At 38.2% G+C, this 21,778-nt stretch overlaps 1 protein-coding gene across 3 annotated transcripts in view; it reads left to right on the top strand.

Annotated features, from left to right (window-relative positions):
* USP6NL (USP6 N-terminal like) overlaps positions 1-21,778 on the top strand; it is a 117,520-nt gene that overhangs the window by 48,403 nt on the left and 47,339 nt on the right. For 2 of the 3 annotated variants that reach the window (XM_032186904.1, XM_032186887.1), the window contains 2 exons: positions 7,805-7,878; positions 8,906-8,988. In XM_032186904.1, coding sequence (XP_032042795.1) covers positions 7,805-7,878; positions 8,906-8,988 — 157 coding nt within the window. Of the gene's footprint in view, positions 1-631; positions 989-7,804; positions 7,879-8,905; positions 8,989-21,778 lie in introns of those variants that run through there. The other variant, XM_032186896.1, reaches the window with a different exon arrangement.

The raw sequence follows: 21,778 nt of genomic DNA, 5'->3' as shown, positions 1-21,778 counted from the left end.
TTCACGGAGAGCTGGAAGCCCACACAAGCCTTTAAAGCCTGGTTTGGCGGTTTTACCCCCTGACTTTAGGTTAAGAAATTAAACTAGGCAGGTTCCTGGCTGTAACCACGGCACAGCAGCTGACGTTTTGCTTGAGAGAGAGTCTCTGGGTAAGACTAAAAATTATGTAGGAGAGGGGCTTGATCTGTGTGAATATTTGACACGGAGATTTGTTTGTCAGATGTTGAGGGTGCTGACCGCACAGCAGCTGTCAGAGAGCAGAGCAATTCTGACAATGTTAAATCTCGAATTTCATCGAGGAAAACATTCTTAGCAGCTCCTAGCGTCCTCGATATTTCAGGTCCCCAAGTTCTCCTCAACAATAAAGTAGCTCTAAAAAAAAAAAACAACCCAAAAAGCCAGATTCCATCCACTGAGCAGGGAATGCCAAACACTTCCAGAAATCTCAACTATGTTTTTACAAGCTTTCATTTCATGGTTTCTTAAGAAATAAGCCAGGAACGGGATACTTTAAGTCCCGTTTCTAGTAAGTTATTCAAATAAGATGCTTTTCATGCAGCTCTGGGTAAATACCAGGGAGAATTCTTCCCCACGAGCATAACAGGGATGTGTTAGAGGAGCAGCGGCCTGTGAGGCCATTTGTTCCAATCCCCTTGTTTATTATTAGCTGGAATGCCAGGCTGTAGGCTGCAGAGGATAACACGAGCGTGTCGCCTGCATGACACTTCTGGCTAACAAATGGCAGCTTTGTCTGAGTAGCTGCAGTTTGGGGAGCTGCAGAGGGGCCATGCCTTGGAGAAAAAGAAAGAGGGAATGGCAAGTAGCTCGGTTACATGCGATGGTTGCTCCAAGAGGAGGAGGAGAACTTTCCCCAGTTACTTTCTGATGCAGTGATTTCAAATATGATCTGGAAATAAACAGGTTGGCTTCATGAAGACTAAAACTGACTTTTACAAGGACTGGGCTGAAAACCACGATCTACAGACTGGTAAAATATCTTTATTTTATATACTGCTCTTTAATTGTTTAACTTTTTGCAGATAACTTTGTACTATTTTGCTTCTCTTTACCATCTGATGAGTGATAATTTTTAATACCTGCTATGCTTAAGGTACACGATTATGTTTAACGGTGGAAGAAATGTAGCTCAGTTAACTAACAGTGGTGTTTTTTTCGTGAGAAGTCATTGCAATGTAAAAGGGATTGCTTTTCTAATGTCAACTATTTAACTCCGTTTTCACTGCCTAAACTAACACTCATGGAAAAAAAACAACAAAGTATAATAAATATTTAATCTTTTCTTGTGTGTGTGGTGCAGGTCTAATATCTGTGTGCAGGTATTTACCAAGTTTTTCTTTAAACATCTACCCACAACAAAATACTATTAAGCCTATGTCATGGCTTTTGTTTCATTGTCTGTGCGAACGGACTCGAAGGAAAATAAACAGCACTGGTATTAAAGGGGCTTTCTGAGATGACGAGAGGCTTAAAAAATGTTTTGTTTATTGCTCCGATATGGGCCTTGAATGTGCCGATGCACAGCAGCTGCTGGTGGTGCCTGTGGACGGGAATTTGTGCCAGGGCAGCTCTTTGTGCAAGTGGAAGGCGTGATGTGCCAACAAGCAAGGATGCGAGGGAAGTAATAGAAAACAAATAAATGCCCCCAAGTCTTTGAGGGGGTTCAGAGCACTGTGCAGTCGAGGAGGCGGTGATGGTGGGTCAAGGAGCAAACCAGGGAGAAATCTTTTCAGGATTACACGGGATGGTAACACTATGCGAACCCTCAGCTGCACAGAAGGAGGCGTTACTGAGGTGTGTGGCACAGCTGGAAGAAGCAACCTGCTGTGTTGGTGCTAAGGCACGAACCCTGTGATGTACCTACAGGTTCCTGTGAGATGTGTGAAGAATCTCTGAGGCTCTCGGTGGCGCTTTGTGCCGCCCTGGTGGAGAAGCAGGTGCTCGGTGGTTTTTGCCTTTCCCAGGTGAGGTGTTGTATCAAACTGGGCATTTTTGGGTTGTTTCAGGGAGAAGTCTCAGTAGTGAGTTTGTCAGCCCAAGGGTCATTCACACTGAGTCGTTGGGCTGTTTTTACATGGGCTAGAAGCTCAGTGGCTTGCAGATGGATACCACTTTTGAACATGGTTTGTTCAAAGCCCTACTGGTTTGCAGCCTTGTAGCTGAGCAGGACTGGAAGCCGTGCAGGATTAGGTAAACAGACCAAAATACAGAGTCTTAGTTAAACTTCAGCAACAGAAGCTTTCTTCTCCAGGGCAAGAACAGAAAGCTACCATCTCTTGCTGATTCCTCACTCGCCTGCAACAGCCTGGAGGAGCTGAGCTGGGTAAGAACCAGGTGCAAATGTGGGCTGTTGGGGTTCACCCCCTGACCAGGAGGATTCAGGGTGCTGTTGGGCTGTCGCAGGCTGTTCCTTGGCTGCTGGAAACACGAAGGAAAGTGCTGCTCGTTCTCATTCCTGTAGTTTGGAAACCTGAGTTACTGCTGAGGCTGCAGGAAGGGTCCTCCATGTTCAGGTGTGTAACTTAAATGAGTACAAAAATACATTATTACAGATTTTTAACCCCCCCAAATTCAAGCAAGCAAACTCTCAAACAAAAAATCAAAACCACCACCACCACCAAAACCAAACAAACATACAAACAAAAAAACAGAGAAACGTACATTTTGGGTGAGTAACAGGGGCCCTCAGATCTAAGGTTCCTTTGCCTGCACATGTATACAGACAGCAGCTAACGTTTCGCCCTGTGAAATGGGAGGGGGAAGATGGGATGAAGGCGAGAGTGAAGCAGGATTATTTCTTTTTGAGTTGGTTAGTAACTGTCAGAAGTGTAGTTTTGTATTAGTATCTTGTAACGTTTTCTGTCCTTGAAAAAAGTTGATTAATAGAATTTAATGTTTACATCCATTTGTAGGGTACATTATTGTTTCACTTTAAATGGTGTTTATTTTTACTTGGATCTATTGTTTTGCTATTAAACTGCTATGGCACTTGGTCCGTTACAATTAGTCTTGCATTCATTAGGGAGCAGAATATTTTTTTTTCCCTTGCATTTTGTCTCTTACTATTAGTTTCTCTTCTCTTAAATTTTACTGTCCTTTCTTCCTTAGGATTGGAAAAATGTGGAGTTTAGGAAAAGTAAGGTCTAAGGCTTTGGGAGACTTAGAATTGCGGTTGCTTAATAGGAGTGGGGAGTTTCCAGCAATTTTTAAGTTTGTGTAAGAAGCCTGTTTGTTATCACCTTAGGAATTTAAATTAATGCAATGTTTTTCAATTCTTATACCAATAGACCAAACTGGGCACGTGTTTTGAAGTTTTGAAGAAGCTCCAACTTTCAAAATGTGGAGTTTGACTTTACATGGGGTTTTGATGCATGGCACCTGGTAGTGGCTAGCAGGATCACATCCCTAATTCACCTGTACATTTGTTGCCTCTAAGTAATGCTGACATCTCCAGATCACTGATCTTTTGCAGAAGATAAACACTGAAGACGAACTAGGATTGTGTCCTTGTGATAGGACTAGCTTAATTTTTTGTTGCCTTTGTCATTTAATACTTCTTATATACCATTCCCTTGCTCTGTTTCTGAAGGCACTGTCCTTTTCAGTCCTTGGATAACTGGACTGGTGAGGAAGTGGGTGAGGAAGGGAGACACTTGTTGGAGTGATGCAGGCACAAAACTTGTAGGCAATGCTTTCTTCTTGCCTTATAGGGCTGATGGCAGCCTACAGATGTCTAACTTAGCAGTCCTGGCTCTATCAGTTTAAAGTTAGTGAGTTGCAAAATGAGACCAAATCTCATTGCAGCCTTAAGTAATCTTCTGAAAGTTCAAATCCAGCTGCTTGCCAGTCACCTCAGCAGTGCTAAAAAGGAAAATAATCTGATTCCCAAGGTAAAAGAAAAGCAGCAATCTGGCTGTTATGTCAGCCCTTTTTAACATCATCATGGACTGGGATTTCTGTCCAGATTTTTCTGTAATGATGCTTCAAATCCTTTGTGTGCTGCCTTTCAAACTCTATAAATTTGTAATATTTCTAAAGTATAGGAAACTGTGTGACAGCATTGAGGAGAAAATACTCTATAATGTGTTTTGGTCCCGGCCTTCCTTTTTATGATTTATCTCCTTCAAAAGCAAGGTGCGTGACATTGCTGCTGGCCAAGTTCTCTTCTTGTACCCTGTAGTGCCAACCAGTGATGTTAGGGACTTGCATGTGCTGCCTGTTGTGCCATCATGGGCTAATTTTATCACCATCGATTCCACTTCTTTCATTTTTTAGGTTGGTGATAATGTGTTTCCCCAGGTTTTAGTCAAATTCAGTACTCTGCACTACTCAGTTGACCATAGGTTGATGTCAGCTTCATATGAGATTGTGTTGTGTGCTGTAAAATGTGGTGTTGATCATATACAATGCTAATTTTAATTAGGAAAATTAATCACGCTTGTTTCACATCTTTAACTGCTCTCAGTGAGAGCAAACTGATAACCAACTGATATTCTAAAGTCTTCGTTTTAATTTTGTGTAATGCAGCGATATATTTTGCTGCCTAGGAAGGTTATTTCATGATTCGTTCCCATATTTAGCTTTTACTTCATCAGGAATCACTGTGCAATTTCCAACTTGCAGATATTTAAATAATTCTTCTTATAAGAAGCATATTTTATGCTCATCTCCTGCAATATAACCTCTTGTCCCCGTCTCAAGCTGTTTTTGAGTTTTCAGCATGGCTGGATTAATGTAACATTAAACCATCTCAGTGCAGCTAGAAGGTTAAGATAATTTTGGCAGCAAGCGAAGAGGATTACTGGAAAGGCAACGAATATGATAATTTCCCCACCAAATGTAATTGAATTGTCATGAGGCATTGAACATGTCAGACTTAACGTGTTACTAATGCAGGACAGGAAGGTAAGCCAGGGCTGTGTTTTTGGCATAAATCAGGACCCGGTTTCTGTTGCAAATAAAGTTCTGCATTATTTTAATCGTACATTTAAACTTTGTTTCAACTTGTGCCATTTAATCCATCCATGTTGTTGAAGAGCTGTGCATGCCCTTTTGAGGGTATTTTTAAATACAAGCAGTAATCTATTTTTGAATTCTATTAATAAAAAACACAGTTCCTCCTACTTGTTTGGCTACGCTTTATCAAATCAACCATTGGAGAAGGAAAGATTAGGGTTGCTCCCTATTTGGATTTTCTCATGGAGTAATGGCTTTCCTAGCAAGCATAAATTTACTTTTAAAAACTTGTAATTGGTTTCCTATAAAGATCTGTTTGTGTCTTTTAAAAGCAAATGCAATTTGTTTTTGATTATGGTTCCTATAGCTTCTTAATTGCAAAGGACTCCTTGGCTTTGTCAGTGTAGGCTTGGGAGCTTTAAGAGGACATTGTCAGTTCAGTAGGTGCAGTACCTCAACTAGTAAAGGATTAAAAAATGTAGTGGTATCATCGTGTCAGGAATATGTAGCTCTCAAATGTGCTCGGAGAGTTCAGCCTGTGCCTTTGTGTGGTGACAGTGCTGGGAGGAGATTCTAGAAGGGCATCGGGGCTGGCCTCTAGGAGTTGGGTCCTGCTCACTGTACAGGCAGGTGGCTGGGGTAACGGGCCCACAGGAACCAGAAAGCCGTCAGACAAAGCCAAACCCAAAGCCAAACTGTTTTGTGTCTTGCAGTCCTCTGTAGGAATGGCTAAAGGCGGATCCAGCACCTAGAGGAGCCAGAGGACAGCGCCCTGCTTGGATGGCACTCAAGGCTGGCAATATGAAATGAGCCAACTCATTGAGCACCTTACAGGGAGGAAATTATTTATCAGTGTCGTGGCACAGGGATGCGTAGCTTCAAAATACAGCAGATGCACTTCACAGAATCACAGAATCACAGAATTTTCTAGGTTGGAAGAGACCTCAAGGTCATCGAGTCCAACCTCCAACTTCTTAAATTTTAAATAGTTGCATAAATACATGAGGACTGGCTCTGGTGTACGTTGGGGAAAATACAGCAAAGCCTGATTTCCTCACTGATGAAAATAGAATGAGTAGAACAAAGTGTAAAGCTTTTACTCATAATCTCCAAAAATCAAAAAAGCGGTCAGACTTTTCATTAGAGAAATTTGGGACGAGCATCGTTGTTGCCTGTACGATGTGTCTGTGATGGGGCATGCTGGGTTCTGTCTGCACTCCCCCTAAGAAACTTTGAGGGAAAACACGTGGAGAGCAAGCACAAGCTGTCATACAGCATAGAAAGCCACTTTGGCACAACTTCTCTAAATATCTGAGAAATATGTAGGTAGGCTTGAATAAAGAAATACTGGCTTTGAGCAAATAAAACTGTTAATAATGTCACATGCTAAAAAGAAGCCCATAATATCTGATCTGTTCTCATATTTTGTGGTCCAGATGGTTGATAAGTACATCTGCTGAAGAATTAATGCTCAGCAGATATGATGTTGCCATGAACTAAACAGTAAATTAAAAAATACGTCTGGATTTACTTCTATAACAGTGTTTGAAAATTATTTCATGGCTTTTTAAAATGTTGCTTTATCCCCAACTCATTGCTTTTTAATCATAGAAAAATTGAAATAGGGATAGAATCGAATTAGAATTGAAACAAATCAACTCTTGAGTCTTTCACAGTCTTATGATGGGCATCAAATGAATGAGGCAAGTCAAACATTGCCCCTCAAAATGTGGAATGTTGCAGTGCGTTATGTTCCTGAATATTCAAGAAGCATCTTCATGACTTTCCCTCTCACAGTGCCCATGTACATTCCTATCCATGATCTAGGGATGTCTTCTGCTAAGGGAATGATGCTGAGGGACCTCAATAAAACCAGATTTATCTAAACTTTAACTCCACCATTGTAATAACCTCTGCTGCACTTGCAGTGTAGTGATGTCCAATGCTTACCTGTGCATCTGTTTTTCTTGCTCATCAGTCTTCTGTTGTGATAGTCTTAATGCTTCTTTCAGCTCTGGGTTGCACAAGTAGCAGGTCTGATGCCACAGCGCTCTCCTTCCTTGTTTTCTGAGAAATGAGTTGTAGGCAGTTTCTCATGTGAAGTCATTCTGAATCAAAGTGCTAGAGGAGATGGGGTAGGGAGGCAGAGAACTGCTGGGCTTTCAGTGCTGCTGCAGCTGCCTGGGAGAAGTGTTTGTTCTTGCCTTCATTGCAATTGGAAGCTGAGATTTTATGATAATATATTTCTACATACATTTTTTTCCCTAGCATCTCATTTCAAAATGTGTTGGCTTAGAAGGTGAATTATTTTCTCCATACCTGTATTTGTGTGGTTAGACATGATGATCTAAGAGGGCTTTTCCAGCTTAAATGATTCTATGATTTCTTGAGCATTTAACAGTATTCTAATCCTTCTGTATGAATCCTGAAAACGGTTCAAAATTAGTTTGAAAACAGTAGAGTACATTTTAGTTTTCTTCGACTATGTAAACATTTCCGGAATGGACAACTGGTAGCTTTTACTACTTTCTTCGGTCTTTCAGTTAGTGGGTTGTGTGATACTATTTTTTTAACTTTATTTAATAAGTATTTTATTAGAAAATGGGGAACATTATAAATTCAGCAGTTAGAACACTATCCAATAATTGTATTTTACTCTTGAACAGTATTCAGGAGGTGTACCGTGGTCGTATTTTGCTTTAATATAATTGTTTTGGCATTTCTTCATCCAAGTAATCTCTCTGAAGTTAAGATCTATTTTCTAAGCATCTAAGTGCAGTTGTGTTCGCAAGGGAGAGAATCTGAACGGCGTTATCTTAATCCTTCACAGGTGCAGATGCCGAGCAGGATGCTGCTGTCAAACTTGCCCAGGAACGAGCAGAGATAGTTGCCAAGTATGACAGAGTAAGTGAACATGATCATGATTTAAATACATCTTATAATTCATCTTCATAATATTTTTATTAAAAATATGAATCATGGTTTCCTGCTAGCTTTTGTTTACAGTACTCTGTGTAGTACTGATCTGAGGGTTTCGTGATACACTGGCTTCTGGGTGAGCTAAATTCTCCCTCCACAGGGGATGTTCTCGATAATAACTCAATCAACTCATTTTTCAGGTGCACGGCAAGTTGCTTTGGGGCTATTTTAAGTAATGTAATGTTTTTAGAAGTAATGAAAATAGCGTGTTTGAGGATGCTAAGTATATCTGTAAGATCAGAGGAACTCTTACTGTAGTTTTTATTGAATTCTGTTATGGTGATAGAAACACCTAAATCATTACAGGGAACTTAAAAGATAAGTAAACTGCATTCATAGTCAGATTGCTGCGAGGGATTAAAGAAATATTAGGCATTATCTTTTCCTTAAGCTACTTGTCAAGTAAAAGCCTAGCACAGCACATACCTAGAATGCCTACACTGCGTTCACATATTCTTCTAATACTTGAGGGCTTTATAATTGCCATTGGGGTAGTGAGCAACAGACTTGTTTGTAGAGTTGGAAACATTTCAGATATCAGACATAGGGGTATCTTGCACAGGGTGTAGTCGTATGAGTAGCTTTGTATTTTAATAAGGGAAAAATGTGTGTATGACTTTTGTTCTCTCTTCACACCCAGTAACATGTATGTTACCAATCTTTGCTTGGAATCAGTAGTTGAAATTTGTTTTGTGTTCAGCAGTGACCAAGAGAGGTTTCCTGTGGTGATGATAATGCTCACAGTGGCTGAGGGAGGCGTGCTACTTTGCTATTTTTGGTTCATCAGTTTTGGCCTAGTGTTCTCCTCCTACTCCTCTTTACTACCATAGTGTCCCAGAGATTACACTTCAAATGGCTCAAGCCTGTCTTCATGTCTGAGCTTTTTGTGTCTTAGCTTATTGTGCCATCAAACTTAATTTGACCCTTCTTTTTTTTTTTCCTTCTCCATCAGGGACGAGACGGTGCACAGATTGAGCCATGGGAAGATGCTGACTATCATCTTTACAAAGTCACAGATAGATTTGGGTTTCTACAGTAAGTAAGCTATAGTGAAAAGAAAATAAGGTTAAGAGTTTGTTCATTTATACTTTTTATTGTATTGCCTATTTGGGGAAAGTATTTATTATGCCTTTTAATAGATCTTTTGGGAACTGTTTGCTGTGTAAATCTTGGATAATCTTTCACTGTGGTTTTCAATTCCATTTGTAGCTTTTCTTGTGTGTTGTGTAATGTGATCCTGTGTAGAGAAGGAAATATTTTGAATATTTTATTTGGGAATAAAAATTGGTAGTCTACCAAAAGATTTTTCCAGCTGAATTAAATAGCAGATAAATGTTATTTTTACGTAATTGTGTTATATATAAACAAGCTTCAAGTTCTTGGAAGAAATTTGTAAGTTTTATTATAATGTTGATTTTTACAAAAAATAATACATAATAGCCGTATATGAACAGCTGTGTATCCTCATCCTTCAAAAATGAATCTCATTTAACTTGATATATTTAGAAACCTTACTGAAGTCTCTGTCAGTTTGAGACCTAATGTTGCATTAAGCGAAGTCAGAAAATGCCAGAAACCAGATGGAATTCCCCTTAGGTACTTATTTGTAACCCAAAATCTCTTTTTGGTAAATAAAGGTGATAGCGTTAGGTTGTATTAGAACTTTTTGTTTGACAAATGGAAATATCCAACTTGCAGAACCTGAACACAAACTGATTTGCCACTTCTGGTAATAACCAGTCAAAACTCTTTGCCATTCTTGATATTTGACATTTGTTTGAATATGTGAAGTGCAGTTAGGTTCTCCAGGAAAAACAGTGATGAGTGGAAAGCTTAATTACTAAGTATGCACTTACTTGGTGTGCATGTGGTTTGCTTTTTCAGGGTTTTTTCTTCTGTTTTGTAATGTCATTGCTTTAGTAAGTTGTCAATTAAAACAGTCACCTCTGCTGGTAGATAGCATCGACTTCATCAGGGTGAGTTTGTGTGACTTCCAGACAGTTCTGCTTTACGCAGAGAGGTTTTTGTATTGGTAAACTACAGCTGCACCAATGCATGTCAGGTATTGTAGCTGTCATTGTAGGTAATCTTAGTGGAGAAAGGATGTCAGAATTATTTCTTGTGCAAAAGTAATAGAAGCCACTGCTGCCTTCACCACCGATTTCAATGGGAACAGTCAAGTAACCTCAGATTTGCAAGTGGATTCTTGATTTAGGTATCTGTGCAAACTCCTGAACTTTCCCTGTTACATGCATTGCTGTTGTTATACAATGACATTTATTAGTGTGTGTGTATATATATATTGTTTTATACATATGTGCATGTATATATATATAAATGGAGTGTGGAAGAATGTTAATGACTGCTACAGTTGCTCCTGCAGTTGGTTGCTCCTGTGGTTCAGGAGTCTTGGATTTCATGTCATAGTGGATTTGAGATAGAGGGATGTGAGTACTTGGCAAATAATGTGCTGATTTCCAGGCTCCTGTAGTTGTACTTTTGAGCTACAGCATGCATTTTTACCTGGTATTGCAGTTACTTTTGTGATGTGGCAGAGTAGATGTAGCCTAGTCATTAGACTGTAGCTGCTTTCTGGTAAAGTCATTAGTCACTAATATGTGAAGCCAGTGCAGAATTCATTCTCTATATATCCAACTCCAAGGGATGGAATTGGAAAGATTAATAATACACAAGCACTGTACAAATTAACAGTGTATGTAGGTATCCTGCATATTCACTAATTCTATGATATTCATTGCTCATATGCTGATCTATGGCTCTTTATAAGGTAGGTTTCACCTGGGAGTGCTCTCAAGGCTGCGTTATGATTCTTTAAAGGAAATTCATTGCAAATGACACTTCCCATAGAAATAAAATTTCTCCTGGTAGGAGAAATACTATTAGGATAGGCATACTAAATGTCTTTTCAGGGGAAGACAATTTACATTGCACTGTAGACTAAGGCCTGGCTTCCTTTATACTGCAGTGTTGAGCCTGTGCAATTTACCACTTCCGAAAGAAACTCCCTGTTTCTAAGAGAATTTGAAACTAAGCAGCATAAATGCAGCATGTTCCAAAAGCCTCAAACAGTTGGCTTCATGCTTATCATCGAATCCCATTCACTGAAACCTTACAGGTGCTAGATCAGCACTGCAAGGAGCAATCAGTGGCACAGTTAAAAACCTCCAGCTGATTGCTTGCTGAGTGTTGCCGACAGTTCCTTACTGAGCTGTCAAGACTTGTAATCCCTCCTAACCTAGCTATCCTGTGCTTACAGGGTGAGTTAACAAAAATCTAATATATGTTGAAAAATGAAGATCTGTGGACAGGATCAACCTGTTTATAATCTAGTTAAGATGAAATCTGTGCTGATGATCTTGTTTACATTGACATTTTAAAATACTAAGTAGCTGAAAGATGTCTCTTGCATCAGAAGGCTGCTGAATATGGGGAACCTACCAGAAAATTAGGGCTTGCTTGCTCAAGTGCAGCAGGCCCTGATTATCATGAGTTGTTTTGTAAGCTCCTCTTTCTCCTTGGTGTGATCTGTTTGCAGCTTTCCATGTCTCTCTGAATGTGCATCCAAAGTTCAGCTGATTGCTGATAGGGCAGAAAAGATAAGGTGTTTTTGAAATGAAGCACTCAAGCTGCCTCTGTAACGTGCCACGTTAAAGCTAGAGAAGGTGGTGGGAGAAAATGAAGATGAGGGACTTCTAAAGAGCAGTTTTGGTCTGGATCTAGGATTCCACTTTCATCCTGGTGTCAAACTGTGAATTAGTAAACTTAGAGAACAAGAAGAGAGTTGCACTTACCTTGTCTTCCTGTGGTACTGGTAGAATTGGGTAAAACTCTTTAGATTTCCTTTTGACAACCTACTGAGTAGCAGAGAAAAGGTGCCTTTTTAGCACAGTTTTTAACAGTTTCAAAGTTCTCAGTGATTGGAAACGAATATGAAATATCTAATCTTAAGGGTAACCTTCATTTAAGACCCACAATTGAACTATCTGCTGGGCAGCTTTGGTCAGTTCTAATGCTTGTTGTGGTGTTTATCATTTATAATATTTAGGACCATCTTTACCTATCCCCTTGTGAATTTTTAATAACTGATGCCTTAGGAACATAATTTAAAGTGTTTGCTGTAGTACCGTTTTTTATTTTGTACTTCTGCAAATGACTTCAGATAGTAAAAGGAAATTGGTACGGCCAGGGTATTAAAACAAGTATTAAAACCAAAGCAGAACAAAAACTGAGTTAGTGCCCAGTGAATTCAGGGAAGAAGAAACAAAGTTCAACGAACCATACAAAAGCATCATTATAAATGTGGATCGTTTGAAATGAATAAGGGGAAATTTCAGAGGGAAGCTGGATATGGGGAAAGAGGTTTCCAGCAAACATGCTAAGCTGTGAAATGACTCCATGGGGAGCTGAAGGGGCCGGACTCTGAAGACGCCGAAGTTGAGATTGTACAAAACAAAGCACTGGTAAGAAGTATTGTTGATGGGACTGACTAAATTACATTGGGAATGTTTTCAGTAGTTAATAAATTATATATGACGATCATGTATGAACCAGAAAAAAAGTTAAAATCTCATTATTGGATAAAATGTAGAAAACTTTGCCTTACTAATTACTCTTACTGCATGGAAGTGGTAGTGGTCATAGTTTATTCCAGCCATATGCTGTGGTGGAGGAAATGGTCTCAACTTGGGTAATTTTTTTACTTATATATTTAATACAATTTATTGCCAAAGAAGTTATTTTATTACTGATTTGGGTATTGACAAATGCTTTGCCCAAGTCCAGGTAGCTGATGTCAGTTGCTCTTTCCCTATCCCCAGTGCTGTAACCCCATTGTAGAGGGGCACCAGATTTGTCAGGCACCATCTGCCCTTAGTGAAGCCCTGCTGGCTGTCCCCAGTCACCTCCTAGCATTGGTGAGCTGGCATTGATTCATCTTGATACCTTTAAATTCAATATTAATTACAATAGCATTGCTCATCTTAATTGATAAAGACTGGTTTTGATCGAGTACTTATAACATTCCTCAGTGTCATTTGGTGTCCTTGGATCAGTGCCTAATGACACTTTATTCTTCAAGTCTGTGATGTTTGTCTCCAGAAGCCCTCGTTAGGGACATCATCTTAGTCTTGAAAGCGAGTCTTGAGGTAACAGACCAGTGCATGTTTTCCAGGCACATTACAGTTACCTGTAATCCTAAAAGTACCTTAATTAAAGAAAAAGTGACATCATCCCTACCTCAGAGAAATTGGCCACGATCCCCATTCCATAAATTCATCTGTACAAATCCCCGTGGACTCCTGTTTTCTCGTTACAGAGCCAGAATGCTGAACAGTAAGGCTGTTGTGAAAAATGCCAATCATTTTTAAAAGGAACATTTTTTCCTCCAGGAAGTCTAGCACCAGCATTTCTATATACAGTCTGCTAGTATTTTGGTAAGACTGAGTATTCTCTTCTAGAAAACTTGTGCTTGAAATCAAATCTGACTGATACTTGTTTGGTTTTGTAGCTGATGTACAAGTCTAGCCCACCATCACAGGGAACCACCTCAGTGCTCCGATAAACCTTAGTCTTTAATATACGACTCTTTCAAGCAAGTAGTTTAGGAATGGGAGAAATGTCTTGGATGTCTTCACACGCAGTCATAACACAAAACTGTTCCAGCTGTTTTTGGAAATGGAAAAGATCAAATGTGTGTGGTAGGAAAAGGTTGGTTGTTTCATTTTAATTTTGTCATGGATACGTTATGTTTCTCTAAGTCAACTGTGTGTCAAGATGCTTCTTTTTTTCCTCCATATTTAATAAAAAGCAAAATTTTATGTGTTCTGGGTATGAAATTAATGGACCAGAGCTTTGCAATTAAAAACAAGAACCAAAACAAAAAAACAAACCTGCAGATAACAAAGCTCTAAATGTCCTGCGCCTAAAAAAAAGTAATTCCTTTCTCTATTATCTTGAAGCCTTGTTAAATTTTAAAGAGTTCTTAAACTTTTCACTGTGGTCTGTTCATCACAGATTCTTTACTGCATGCACACTTCTTCTATTTGCATTTTTTTTCTAGCAGCAATCCCTGACAAGGGAATAAGTTCAGTAAAGAACTGTAAAGAATTTCTTCGTGTCCTGAAGCTCATAGCAGACATTCCAGGAATGCTTTGGGATCCAGGATTTCACCCTTGCCCCTTGAATTCTTCAGTTGATTTGTTGCTGTTTTGGGATGGTTAAAAAAACAGGGAGGACTAATACATGCTCCTGGGGCAGTGGCAAGTCTTCCTCCACTTCTCCTAGGAACATTTAAGTATAAACATACATATAAAAATATCTTTGCTAATACTATATATGCATATTATTAAAGGGCATGGTTTGCATAATATGGAGATAAGTGTCTCCATTTGTTTATATCAAAGTGACAATTATTTGATTTATTTTTATATTTAAAAATGCATTAAACATTCCAAGCAACCAAAGAATTCAACAAATTCAAATGGCTTAATAAGTTGAAAAGAAATAAGAATTTAAGCTTTAACTGAAGATCATGGAAGCACATATTTAAAGATACATTTTTGTGAGTATATTCTTTCATTATTTATTTATTTTTAACAAAACTCTTCAGCTGTCTACAAGGATGAAGAAACTTTATTTTTCTTATTTTTTTTTTCTCACACCCCTGTATAAAGTTAATCTCAGTGGTCATGTGAGGATTAACTGACTGGGGTTTGCAAAACAGCCTCAACTTTGTGCGTGCTCCCAAAATAGGGTAGAAGCTGAAAGCAGCATTTTGCAACTCCAAAGGTCAGCAGCAGCTTCATGCAGTAGCTGGTGCTGTTTCCCTCTCTGTATATCACCCATTTTCTTTTATAAGAAAGCTCTTTAAGACTATACAGTTGTGTTTTTCTCAGTAAGAAAAAAAAAATTGTCATTGGTTTTTGGAGTTAGGGCAGATACACCTCAAGGCTGTGTTTATTTTTTAACCTACTTTGGAAAGCACAGATTATGACTGACCAGCATGTTAACTAGCATATAACATATTGTGGAAAACATAATTGTTTAGGTCTTAAGGCACAAAATGGAAATAGTAGGAAAAAATATATAGTCTGTAGCTTTTCAAAAACTTTTCATCATTCATTGATGGATGGCATCAACTGAATTGTCCTGTTTAATACAGAGCTGTGAAAAGTTTAAGCTTCCATGACACAATTTAAAAAATAAATCAACAATTATTTTAAAGACTTTCTTCAGTTCACACAATATGAATTATTTTCAGGTATTAATTGGCTACTAGCAAATTGTCTTGTATTAATAATTATCTCAGACCACAAAACCTGTTAATATTGGTTGTTGCTGTAACTTGACTGATTTCACTTAAAACAGGTTTTTCTCTTCCTACCTCTTCAGTAAATAGAAGCTGGGGCTGTACGCGTGGTCTGGCTTATACTGCAGTGGGGACTAATATCCAGGGCCCAGCATCGTGTTGTTGGGTAGATTTGAGGCTTATTCTGTAGAGTAAAGGGAAGTTTCTCCCTAGTAAAGGGAGAAGAGTTCAATAAAGTGCTAATGGTAGATTTTTTTTTTTTTAAATGAAAATTATTAAGAGAGAGAATTATTAAGAGACCTTTATGAAAGCTCTCTTAATAATTTGAGTCAGATTATGGTGCTGCTCTCAGAGTAGCTCCACACTGGCTTTCATGGCATTGCACCAATTTACAGCAGCTGAGAATCTGATTCATGATTTTATTCTTTATCATGAATCTATTAAAGCAGCGAACATAATTTTAGAATAGTTTGCTAAAGCTAGATATTATTGGGATGCCAGATGCATGTTTCAGATAGCAGAATTCATTATTCTGCCTTTTCCTAAGATAACGTAGCCTACCTGCTCCTCTCCATCAAACTTTACTCTTTAAATGCATTGTATTTAAAAAAAAATGAGGTAGTGGAGCAAAGTGGAGAGCTCAATCAAGAATTGAGATACTCCATTAAATGTTTCCAAATATATATATTTTTAAAGTTTCTTACTTTTGCCTATAACTTTTTAGTAGGGAGCAATATGATGAGCAACAAGTTAATATCTCGAAGTTTCTTCCTATTCTCGGTAGTTTATACAGAGCTTTGCTGGAAAACATTACTTCATCACTAAAATATTCTCCATGCATTCCTTAATACTTTCTACAACCCACTGATTAGAACTGTGTGTCCAAGAACAATAAATCTTAGTTATGCAGCTAACCCTGCTGGCCTGGATAGGTACACAGGTGAAGTCTCTTCAGATAAGAGATTTAAGGACTGGTCACTGAGGGTTCTCTGCAAAAAAAGAAGTTACTGAGATGCCAAAATACTCTGGGTAATAGAATTTAAAGAGAGAATTATGGTGGTATGTAATTATTACATACTGTAATAATGTACATTATTTGGTAATAATGAAACAATATTCAAGCAATAGGGATTTTAATGTAATCTTAATTTTATTTTCAATTTTTTAGTGTGTATGTCAAACCTTAAGGAAAGAATACCGAGGTTATTAGGCAGGTTGAGATGCTAATGGGACCTGCAGCCAGTTTCCGTAGTTCTCTAGGCACAGCACTGCCAAACTCATTAAGTGATGCAATGATGTGCTAGAGGAGCAATGCAATGTTCCTTCTTAATGGTTCAATTATAAATGTACCTGTTAATACATTTCATGTGCTGTGGCCATTTATTAAGGGCTTGCTGTCCTTGTTGTCCTGTCCCCTCTTGTCTCCCAAGCTTTGGGAGATGGGGTCAGACCCACTTCTCGGGGTAGCGGCTTCACGTTGCCCACTGCTGGGCAGGAGATGAAGGTTCAGCCTACCTCAGCTGCCAAATCAAGTTCCTATTCAAAAAATAAAATGCAAATAGTCAGATCTCAATATTAGAGAAGAGGTATGTTTCTCTTAATTCCTTTTTTTCCTACTAAATAGATGAATATACCTCATTTTGACTATGTAGAATTTTTTCATGTGTGTTGTGAAGATTTACTATGAAAACTCAACTCTCATTATAATCCTGCATTGATGGATTCTGCTGTATGTGTGCTGCATTTCCCTGGACTGATTTAGCTCTGAAATATTCATTGCTAATGAAGCTACTGAGGAACTGCTATTAAAAAAAAATAAATTAAATTTCACCTCTAAATAATCTTCCTTCCTTATTGCACCGAGAATTGTTTTTATTTAAGGAGAGAAGTTGAAGTTGTATTGGGTTAGTAACTGAGATTCAGAATGCTTTTTCTAGTTTAATCTTCCTAGCATTAGACAAAATCAGTATTTTTTTCTTGCATGCTTTCATAGGAAACAACTACTAAAAGAAAATTTTAATTGCGCTTTGTATGGTGAAGCTTAGTTTAAAAACATGCTAGTGATTTGACATGTACTAAACAATAATGAAGGGACTTTACAGATTTTGGGACCAGATCCTATTTATTAGTTGTGTATAAATTAAAATGAATCTCTGCTTGCTATTCAACTGTGAAGTGATGGGGCCTGTGAAACTGTGAACTTGCAGAGACCTGGGTAAAAATAGGCAATCCTATTTCAACAGAACCAACAGCCAAACAGTATATTGAGCTTGCTGGATGTTTTACTTTGGTGTTATCTGTTCTGACACCTTCCTGGACTTGGATGCAGACATTTGTGTCCAGTCGCAGTTGCATTGTGATCTTTTTCTTTCCACTGATGCATTTGAACACATTTCTAAAAGTTGCAACTCCGGGATTGGTATTTGTAGCCCCAAAAGGACAGTAGTAGGATTTCAGGTACATCTTTCTCAGTCATATTTTTAGTGTCTATTTAATTTTGGCTTCCAGGGGACAATAAACAACTTTCCCTGTGTGCTGTGCTTTCATGGCTGCAATAGCATTTAAATCTTTTTGTATCTAGAAGTTACTGATAAGTCCTTGTGTGGTTTTGGACTGCTTATTTCAGCTCCTTTACAAAAGCGTTTCAAATGTTCTTTTTAATTCAGTCTTGTTCATCTTAGTAAAAGGTGTATTTTTTTCCCCTGTCATTTTTAAGGAAGTTTAAAACTTGTTTCTTCCTCCTCTCCTGCTATCCTGATCGCAATCTAATATATGGTTGGTTCTGCTACTCTGCAGGTAGGATCTCCCCATGGCAGGAAGGGGCGTTTTGCTGTTATTTTCTATCATTCAGGGCACTGTGGATTATTTTCCAAAACTGGATCACAGATGAACCCCTTTCTTTAGTTTATTCTTAGGACTGGAGTCGAAATTTGAATTTTAAATCCCTTCCAATGTGTTAGTGCAGGCTGTCACTTCCACGATTCTCAGCAGATACAGAAAGAAGTGAAGTGACTGGAGCCCTGCAGATTTAATTGCGAACACAAGTAAAGCTGCAGGAGAAATCTGCCAGCTAAGGACAAACAGTGTGCTTCTGTTAACATCTTCCATTTCTTGATTTGAGTAAAAGATCACCCACTGTGTATTGGGAATTCGTGAACCACTTCTTGTTATGAGAAGAGCTAGTAGGTAGCACACCTGAAAATGTCAGTGAGTATGATAACATAGGATTTAATTTATACAAAATATATAAAGTGCTGTGCTTTGGTTTGAAGTTACTACTCAAGCAGCATGTAAAGATTTAACACAATCATTATTACCTACATTTCCTACTATATTTAGCGTTTATAGAAGACTAAAGGATGTAGGGAATGGCCTGAATATGCTTCATTGACAGTGATTATTAAGAGTGCTGAATGAGGTCTAGGTGATGGATGTTTTTGTTCTTGAAGTGCAGTGATGCTGCTGATCTTGACCCAAATGAAAGACCCTCCAAAGCAGAATCTTAGACTGCAGAATATTGTTTTATAGAAGAAGCAAGTGTAGGTACATAAAACGTTGAATTTCAGCAGCAAACAAATTTGTGCTGCTGGAACACTACTGTCTTATTTCATTGATGTCAGAATATATGTTGCATAGCACATTAGTTTTAGTACAGATGAAGCTGCCAACATGCAAGTCCTGGATTATTATTAATACATGATGTAAGTGATCTACATATTAACTACCCTTCAAGCAATACTTAAAAGCAATCTACATATATAAGGAAAAAAAACACACTTTTTTATACATTTATATATTGAGTATAAATCAAAGCAAGGCAAAGAGATTTATTCTTTTTCATTTGTCTTTAGCCACTTTAGGGCTATAAGGTGGCTTTACCTTTTTGTATTTTTTCTTTTTTTTAAATTTTTTTTTTCAAGACACTTGGAATTTGATTCTGAGAAGACTTTTTTAACCTCAGTGATTGCATATATTCAATTAAAATGACATCAGATAACTAGAAATGCTGCTCTGCTCAATTATGTGGATTATAGATTTTCTCAAAGGTCTTCTGATTCCAGGCTGGAAAAACTTTAAAGTTTCTCTATAGAACGTACCTGTCCCTAATGATAGAGATTTAATGGAATTTGATAAATCTTTTAATTTATCTCTGGGAGTTTGCTGTGCTGCAGACTTCTGGACAGGGGCTACATATTCATGGCATTGTGCTGTGCTTGTTGGCAGCAACGTCAACAGAATCCACAAATAATAATTGTAACTAAAATCTAGTCACGAAATCACATCTGATCCAATCTTTTGCCAGCACTAAATTCTTTCTTGCAGCATATTTCCTGATAATTATATTGTGGGATATCACGTTGGCTTATCCTGTATGTTAATTAATTGCTTTGGCTTGCTTATTAATTCTAACAAAACTTTGGAAAGCTGTTTTCTAGTCTGCTGCAGACACCACCCCCATACTGTGCAAAGGTTAGCTGGTGAAATTTAGAGTGGATGGTAGCAGTAGCAGAGCTCCAATTATTTTGATAGACACACAATCAGAATTGTGATTTGTATAAATAAAATACGTAATGGGAAGAAGGAGGAAGTGATCCATGGAGTTCTATCTGTAGAAAATCCATCATTTAGTTTCAAACCCAACTTGCTTTCTTTTTAATATTCTCAGAAATCTTTTCCATGTATTATTGGTTTTGAAAATGACACTGTTGCCTTTAATTTCAATTCAAAGGCTGGAAGATTAAGTCAATTAATCAAAACCAGAATTTTTCCGAAAATTAACTTGTTTAGACTAAAAGATGTGAATTCAGTGTTGTCTGAATTCTGCTTTAGATTTGTGCTTTAAAGAGTAGAACAATTTAATCCTATGTCTAAAGAAAGGCATGGAATTGAAATACTGTTTTGGTTTTACTTGTAAGGATTAATTAGCTTTTTTCAGTTGACTTCATAAGACAGTTTGCTTTATAGTCCATATCGTGGCAGTAATTTAATGCAGACAGGGAAATAATCATTCTAAGTAGCATTGTTATGTGTCTGGTGGTTTACGCAGCCTTATTTATCTTCCCTACAATAAGATGACTGTGCAGCACTTGTCACCTAACCTTTGAACAGAGATCAGCAGCTATATGGTATGACGTGAGGCAGGAAGAGCTACCTGGGCTGATATGTAGATATAGGAAATAAGGCTGCATTCTGTTGCAATGCACAGTTTCACATATTCATAACATATTTTTTTATTTATAGGTGTTCCCGGCTATGGCAGGGAGGTTGGAACTAGCTGATCTTTGAGGTCCCTTCCAACCAAACCATTCTGATTATTGCTTTGATGGTTTTATGTGCCCTGTATCAGAAGCTGAAGGAGAGGCAGACCTAAAAGAGCATCTAGTCAGTGTGTTTGCTGTAGTAGAGTTGGTTTCCCAGTGTGAAGATACTCATTTTTTGCCCAGTAATGCTATAGACTTGTACAACTCACTCCCGATGAATTATTGCACAGCCTAATAACTGTTCATGCCTGGGAAGATTTACTTCTTCCTAATATAATTAAGTTCCAAAATGTTGTTGCAATTTGTAACTCAACCATTTGAGTTATGTATTGTACAACATTTTCATATGCACTCAGACTTTTCGTGTTCAAATGTAAATTGAATTCTCCCTTTGTTCCCACTTTTCATAAACTTAACTTGATGACCCCTTTGGATTTTGGTTCTACACTATTATTTTTTTTTTGGTAGATATTTCACTCACATATTCCTTGATCAAAGCAATTTCAAAAAGAGTCAAAACCCAAGGCTGGATTTTTTTTCGGAGTTCCATCCAATTCATTCTTCTGGTTGGTAGCAAATGTGTTTTCCTCTTGGCTTTAAACACTTAACATTGCATCACAACTGAAAAAGTGAACCCACTGCATCTACTTCTTTGTGATTGAGTAATGAGACCTTGAAGATAAGTGTTCTGCAAGAAACATTTCCCACGTTGTATTTAATATGTGATGCCAAATATGGTTTCATAACACTTTTCAGTTAAAATGTGCATGCCAGGTGATGCTTTTGCACTTAGTAATGTGTTGAGGGTAGCTTGAGAAAATAATTAGGAAATGCTGTGAGAAGCTATTTTATGGAAGGACTGCACCACAGCTTTTATTTTGCTTTTTTGTGTCCTTTCAGTACTTAAAGGGGTCTTATAAAAAGGATGGAGAGGTTCTCTTTACTTAGGCAGATAATGATAGGACAAGTCTTAAACTAAAGAGGGTAGTTTTAGACTAGATATTAGGAGGAAATTCTTCACTCTCAGGGTGGTGAGGCCCTGTCCCAGGCTGCCCAGAGGAGCTGTGGCTGCCCCATCCCTGGCAGTGCCCAAGGCCAGGCTGGATGGGGCTTTGGGCAGCCTGGGCTGGTGGGAGGTGTCCCTGCCCATGGCAGGGGGTGGAACTGGGAGGGTCTTTGAGGTCTCTTCCAATCCTAACCATTCTGGGATTTTATGAGGATTTGCATTTTTTAATAC

This window comes from Aythya fuligula, chromosome 1 (assembly GCF_009819795.1).
Source record: "Aythya fuligula isolate bAytFul2 chromosome 1, bAytFul2.pri, whole genome shotgun sequence".
Lineage (NCBI taxonomy): Eukaryota > Metazoa > Chordata > Aves > Anseriformes > Anatidae > Aythya > Aythya fuligula.
Note: the sequence above shows the minus strand (reverse complement) of the source record. Positions and strands in the feature narration are given on the sequence as shown.